The 7,521-nt window shown below is 37.4% G+C and overlaps 1 protein-coding gene across 1 annotated transcript; it reads left to right on the forward strand.

The window, feature by feature from the left end:
• Positions 1-5,110: 5,110 nt before the first annotated feature.
• On the forward strand, positions 5,111-6,142 carry LOC309865483 (trace amine-associated receptor 7a-like; the record flags this gene model as incomplete). The annotated part of the gene is made up of 1 exon (XM_082731861.1): positions 5,111-6,142. One exon carries the CDS (start codon positions 5,111-5,113, stop codon positions 6,140-6,142), a length of 1,032 nt encoding a protein of 343 aa, XP_082587987.1.
• Between the last annotated feature and the right edge of the window lie 1,379 nt (positions 6,143-7,521).

Genomic DNA, 7,521 nt, shown 5'->3' on the forward strand with positions numbered 1-7,521 from the left:
TGGACACCTGTACGAATAGAACATGCTCACATTACAACTTGGGAGAACAGAATTTATTATCTCTTTTTTGAGAGGAACTGAAAATTTAAAACACACTTGTCACTTGGTCCTGCAGCTCTATTTCTAGTAATTAATTTGGGATTAGAGTCAGCCAAGGAAGCAAAGATGACAATAACATTCACTGTATAATTAATTTTTTTTAAATAAATTAATTTATTTTTTTTTCAGAAAAACAGTATTCATTATTTTTTTCACCACACCCAGTGCTCCATGCAATCCATGCCCTCCATAATACCCACCACCCAGTACCCCAACCTCCCCCCCCCCCCCGCCACTTCAAACCCCTCAGATTGTTTTTCGGAGTCCATAGTCTCTCATGGTTCACCTCCCCTTACAATTTCTCCCAACTCCATTCTCCTCTCTAATTTTTAACCCACTGAGCCACCCAGGCGCCCCCTCCATTCTTCTCTCTAGTTTTTAATTATCAACTGGAAAAAGCCTACATCCATATGGGATATATTAAATAAATTATGTCCCACCTCTGTAGTGGAGGGTTATGAAGTCATTAAAAAGCGCAAATGAGTTCTGTATAAATTGACATGGAAAGACAATCACAATACTATTTTTTGATTAAAATCGAAACAAAACCCCAAAACCCAGACCCAAATTAGACAACAGTATATGAAGTCTGGCCCCCATCTATGTATATTTCTACATGCTTTTACAAAGTCTAGCTTTTTATATAATGGACAATGTGTGTGTATATGGGGGGTTTATTTTGTCATTTATCTTTATCATTTTAGTGTTGTGATGAAATTAGTGTACCATAATTGACATTAGTATTTCACAATCTCTGTTTTACTTGGGTACAGAGGTAGGTTTTTCTGTTTGGTTGTTTTAATTTAATGAGGATATTCTTTTTTTTTTTTTTTTTTTAATTTATTTGACAGGCAGATATTACAAGGAGGCAGAGAGGCAGGCAGAGAGAGAGAGAGAGGGAAGCAGGCTCCCTGCTGAGCAGAGAGCCCGATGCAGGACTCGATCCCAGGACCCTGAGATCATGACCTGAGCTGAAGGCAGCGGCTTAACCCACTGAGCCACCCAGGCGCCCCTAATGAGGATATTCTTTAAGTATATATCCCTAGTATATTTTGTCTTACCTAAGGAAACTAAATTGTAGCTGCATTGGTTTTTTTTAGGAACTACCTCTTAAAAGTAGTTAAAGTATCTTAAGAATTACATTTTAATGTCATTAAAATATTTTACATAAGGTTTTGAGTCGTACAACCTCGTAGGTCACCCTTTGTACCTTGTTCCTTGGGTCCTCCTGGTTTTGAGTGTAATTACAGGTCTGGAGGCAAGAAAAGGTGTTAGGGGAGGTGTTTTGTAAGGCAACAACTCCAGGGAAGGCCACTGTAGACTTCTTTAGAAAAAGGGAAACTGACCTCAGGCAGGAGTAGACCAGGTACCTCCTCTAACAGAAAGTTTGAGAGAATTAGAGATTAGAGGGAATCAGTTTCATCAGGACCTGCTATATTTGATTTGGGTTTGTTTCTCAGAAACTCAGCCCTGTGGCTGTGGCAGATATGGGATTCTTTCAAGGCATTCAAGGAAGCTTTCAGGTCCTTCGTATGGGTCTTGAGCAGGAATTTATATTTTTTAAGATTTTATTTATTTGAGAGAGAGAGAGACAGAGTGAGAGAGCATGAGAGGGGAGGTCAGAGGGAGAAGCGGACTCCCCCTGGAGCTGGGAGCCTGATGTGGGACTTGATCCCAGGACGCCAGGATCATGACCTGAGCCAAAGGCAGTCGCCTAACCAACTGAGCCACCCAGGCGCCCCTTGCGCAGGAATTTAAAGGCTCTCAAGCTCATCATTTTTGTATTTTAACTAAAATGCTGTATGGAAGCATAACCTTCATCACCAGAGCCTTGTCTTCAGTCAGAATTTGAATACAGTATCTACAGATAATAATTGGAGTAAATGTATTGCCACTACAGGCTGTGAGCTATCAACTCCCCCTCTACCATGGAAATGGGGTCATAAATGCACCACACAGAGTTATATCTAATAAGCAATTCTAGGAAACCCACAACCTATTCAGAGAACTCATCTCAAGACTCAATGCCTCAATAGTTCTTTTATTATTAATCTGTCTTTATTTCTGAAAGTACTATTGTTGTGAGTTTTACATTGTCTGATATTCATATAGCCACAACAGCATTCTTGTGCTTATTATTTGAATAGTATCTATTTTTCTATCCCCTTTTCCTTCAGACTGTGTCGTTATACTTACAGTGTGTCTCCTGTAGGCAAAAATAGTTGAGATTTGCTTTTTTCCATGCAGCCTGACAATTTCTGTCTATTAATTGGAGAGTTAAATCCATTGACATGCCATGTAAATTTTATATACTTAGTTCTATTATCTTGATATTTGTTTCTCATTTGTTCCTTTTATATTTTGTTTCTCCGTTACTCCTTTCGTGCCTTAGTTTTTGCTAAAATAACACATTTAGTTACCATTATTTTCTTATATTTGCTTTTATGGAGAGATATAATATTCAATACTATTAGGATGTCCAATCCTTAAATGTTACCAGGAAAATATAGCAATCCTAAATATATATAGAGTTAATGGCAAAGCATCTACACCCATAAACCACAAATGACAAAACTAAAAGGGGAAATGAGTTACTTCACTGTCCTGATCAGGCATTTCAGTACTTCTCTCTCTAATTTGTATAGATTCAACTTTATACCAGTAAAAACCCACAGGGTTTTTTGTTTTTTTTTTTTCCCCTAGAAACTGACAAGGTGAATCTCAAATTTATATGAAACATAAAGACAAACAGAATAACCAAAGAAACTTTGGAAAGAACAGCAGAGTGGACCACACAACATAACCTAAATTTAATACTCACTATAGAGTGCCTGGGTTGCCTCAGTCATATACCCAGCTGCCTTTGGCTCAGTTCACCTCAGGGTCCTAGGATCAAACCCTACCAAGCTGGGAGCCTGCTTCTGTCCCTCCCTTTGCCTCTCCCCCTGCTCCTGCTTTCTCTCTCTCTCAAATAAATAAAATCTTAAAAAAAAAAATACTTACTATCATGTTTCAGTTAAGACAATAAAGTATTGACCTCAACATAGAACAGTATAGGAAATACAGATCAAAAAACTATAAGAGAGTCCAGAAATAGGTCCACTTGTACAAGGTTAATTGGTTTGTTTGGTTTTTTAAAAGATTTTATTTATTTATTTGACAGAGAGAGAGCACAGGCCAGGAGAGAGGGAGGGGTAGGCAGAAGGAGATGAGGTACTTGATCCCAGGACACTGGGATCATGACCTGAGCCAAAGGCAGTCACTTAAGAGATGGGCCCACCCAGGCACCCTGGTTAATTGGTTTTTGACAAAAGAACAAACATCATTCACTGGAAAAAGAATAGTCACTTCAAGAAATGCAGCTGGAATTGCTAAATATCCATATACTCCTACCATTGCTACTGAACCTCGAATGATAACAATAATAAAATTCCTCACAACATATTAAAAAAGTAAACATTAGGAGTAAAATTTTAAGAATTTTGGAGGGAACATAGAAAAAAATTATTGTGACATTGAGGTAGGCAACAGCTTCTTAGACAAGAAACAAAGTTGCCAACAACAAAAAAAAAAACAGTTGAATTTCATCAAAATTTAAATCTTTTATTCATCAAAAAACAACTCTCAAGAAATTGAAAAGTCCAATGTTCATAATATATATTTAGAAAGGACTTGTACCCAGTCAACTAAGTAATTAGAAAACGTAAAACCCAGTTAAAAATGGGCAAAAATGTTAATGAAGAATTCACCAAAGTGGATACATTAATAGCCAATAATAACATGAACAGATTCATCAATTATACCTCAATATGAAAAGGCTGATTTTAAAAAGTGACCAGAATTCATTTATTAGAAAAATTCACTTATTAGAAAAATTCATTTATTAGAAAAATCTAATTCATTTATTAGAAAAAGATCTGTTCTAGAGAGCTAAGAGGAAAAAGAAATTTGTCAATGTTAAAATCTAAAGTATAAGATAGGAATATCCATGTTCCAAAAATTTTTTTTCATATTATTTCTTTAATATCTTCCGAACAGTCCATTTAGAAACAAACTACCGAACCAATATATAAAACCAAAAAAATCTTAGCAGGAACATGCTTTTTAGGTGTCCATACACTTCCTTTGTGTATTTTCACAAGGAAAACACTAGATTTCCACACCCCTATTTTCTCAAGTTAGAATTATTAAAACTCAACCTGAGACATCCTAGACTTTAATAAATGATTCTGCATTTAATTTCTGTAATACAGACCAATAATGGAAAGAATAAAGAGCTTATATGAAAGCTTTAGGGACAAACAAGAATTATAAATAAATTGTTCTTACAAAAATGAAAATGTAATCTCTAATAATCAGTGAGAATGAACGATATGGTTTCAAATTCTAAACAAAGGTTTTTTAAGGACAGGCTCTATTTCCATTCCCTTTCCATGAAAAAGTCAGATGTCACTGGAAATTAGGAGGGTATAAATTTATATTTAGCATAAAGAGGATCATTATTTAGATTTTTTTCCTTTCCACACCTTGCACTATGGGGATTCAATCTTAAGGGCTCTGGGTATTTGGAATTATTTGGCTACTTTCCTGAGGGGACAGAGTCATTTGAACATTAATATAGCTCTGGTAAGCTGGGGGGTAAGTGGCATTCGTGCGCGCATCATGGCACAGCTCTTTGTTCACCAACGTGTCTCGGATATGAACTAGTAGGTGATACAGAGAAACTATGTTTTTAATTCAAATAGCATCTTATGTGATGATGAAAATTAACTGCTTATTCATTACGAAGTGAAATATCTTATGAGATGAGGAAATGAATCACTTTTTAAACATGAAAATAAGAATTTGTATTTACAAAGAAATAGGGGAAGAATGTACTGGCAATTACTGACATATTGTACATATCTTTTTTTTTTTTTTTTTTTTTTTTTTTTTAAAGAATCTTTCAAGACTGCAAGGACGTCTTAGCCAGGGAAGACGACCATTTTTCTGGGTCTCAAAACCGATTATCATGAGCAGTGATTTTCTCCCTCCTGAGACTGAGCAAAAGTGCTTTGAGAACCTGAATGGATCCTGCATCAAAACTCCCTACTCACCAGGCCCCCGCGTGATTCTCTATGCAGTGTTTGGCTTCGGAGTTGTGCTGACTGTATTTGGAAACCTCTTGGTGATGATTTCAATCCTTCATTTCCAACAGCTGCACACCCCTACGAACTTTCTGATCGCGTCCCTGGCCTGCGCTGACTTCCTGGTGGGGGTGACCGTCATGCCCTTCAGCACGGTGAGGTCTGTGGAGAGCTGCTGGTACTTCGGGGACAGTTACTGTAAATTTCACTCTTGTTTCGAAGGGTCCTTCTGCTATGCTTCTATCTACCACTTGGGTTTTATTTCCCTCGATAGATACATTGCTGTCACTGACCCTCTGGTCTATCCAACCAGGTTCACAGCGTCTCTGTCTGGCCTATGTATTGCCTTCTCCTGGCTCCTTTCTATTATTTATAGTCTTTCCCTTATTGGCACGGGTGCCAATGAAGCTGGGCTGCAAGATCTGGTAAGTGCTCTCACTTGTGTGGGAGGTTGCCAAATCGCAGTGAATCAAAGGTGGGTATTGGTGAATTTTCTATTATTTTTCATACCCACGCTTGTGATGATAATTGTCTACTCCAAGATTTTCCTCATCGCTCAAAAACAGGCTAGAAGAATTGAAAGTATGAGCAGTAAGACTGTGAGATCAGCAGACAGCTACAGAGACAGAGTAGCCAAGAGGGAGAGGAAAGCAGCAAAAACCCTGGGAATTGCAGTGCTAGCTTTCCTGATTTCATGGTTGCCCTACTTCATTGATTCAATCATTGATGCCTTCCTGGGTTTCATCACACCCACATATATCTATGAAATACTGGTTTGGATTGCTTACTATAACTCAGCAATGAACCCCTTGATTTATGCTTTCTTTTATCCTTGGTTTCGAAAAGCCATCAGACTAATTGTCACTGGCAAGGTCTTGAGAGAGAATTCCTCAACGATCAATTTATTTTCTGAGTAAGTGTAGGTTTTAGATTGAAAATAGACTCGCAATGAGCATGGCATTGGGAAGAAAAAAAATAATCATAGTTGTGCAAGACTTTTTTTTTAAAGATTTTTATGTATTTGAGAGAGAGTGAAAGTGAGATGACAGAGGGAAGAGAAAGAAGCAGACTCGACGCTGAGCAGGGAGCCTGATGCAGGACTCAATCCCAAAACACTGAGATCATGACCTGAAGCAAAGGCCAACCCTTAGCCGACTGAGCCACTCAGCAGCCCCTTGTGCAAGATCTTCTAATGTAGAATAATTGAATTATGCTTTGATCCAGACACTTAAATTCAGGTTCAGAGTTCTTTGATAAATGCAACATTAAAACCCATTTGTGAAGGAAATGGCATGGCCTTGGAGCCAGAAATACCCGGACTACAGTACCAACTTTGCCATTTAAAGCAGCTTAGTTTACACTGAGCTCTACTGTATTTCTCTGCTGAGTAATCATTCCCTTGTGGTATTTTTCAGAAAGATTAGGACAATATATATAAAAAGCCTAGTATAGTTTTGTTATTCTAAATCCTGCCTTTTGTTACTTTATATGATCAATTCCTGACTATATATTCTCTTTGTCCTTTTGCAATATATTTTTTAAAGATTTTATTCATTTATTTGACAGAGAGAAATCACAAGTAGGCAGGAGGTAGGCAGAGAGAGAGAAGGAAGCAAGCTCCCTGCCGTGCAGAAAGCCCGATGCGGGGCTCGATCCCAGGACCCAAGCTGAAGGCAGAGGCTTAATCCACTGAGCGCAATATTTTTTTAATAAAGTTCAAATACAGCTAAGAAATACTTACAGAGGTGGTAACTCTTTGCTCTGACAGGGTAAAGGAACGAGTCCGCACTATCTGGCATTCAGATCTGTGAGTCTAAAAATGTGATTTCAGAGTCAGAAAAAATCAATCAAGAGAAACATCTCCTAACTCAATATCATTATTTGCAATGGGAAAGATAGTTGGCACCATAGAAAAACATTTATTCAGTAAGCTTCTCCCTGTTAAGTCTGCTTATAGAATTACATTAGGATTCAGAAATTTTACCAGTTACTGTATGTTTTAAGAAAGGATTTTAAGATTGTCATTTATCGTGCTACTTTATTTTAAAATTCATTTCTTTTTTTTTAGTCACATAATTGAGCTTTGTTCCACAAAATACTTATAGGGGCTTTCAAGGATATACGTGAAAATGTAAGTTAAAAACGTGTCCAAAAGAAGAAAGAAAACTGAAATGTAAGGCATAAAAAGCCAAGACAGAACCTGCAAAATGCACTTCATATGACCCACAAACTTGATTCAAAGGTGAAAAAGGGAAACTGAGCTAGTTATGCAATTCACAGTGGATCAAGCAACCCC

The sequence above is a fragment of the Mustela nivalis genome (genome assembly GCF_964662115.1).
Source record: "Mustela nivalis genome assembly, chromosome: 5".
Lineage (NCBI taxonomy): Eukaryota > Metazoa > Chordata > Mammalia > Carnivora > Mustelidae > Mustela > Mustela nivalis.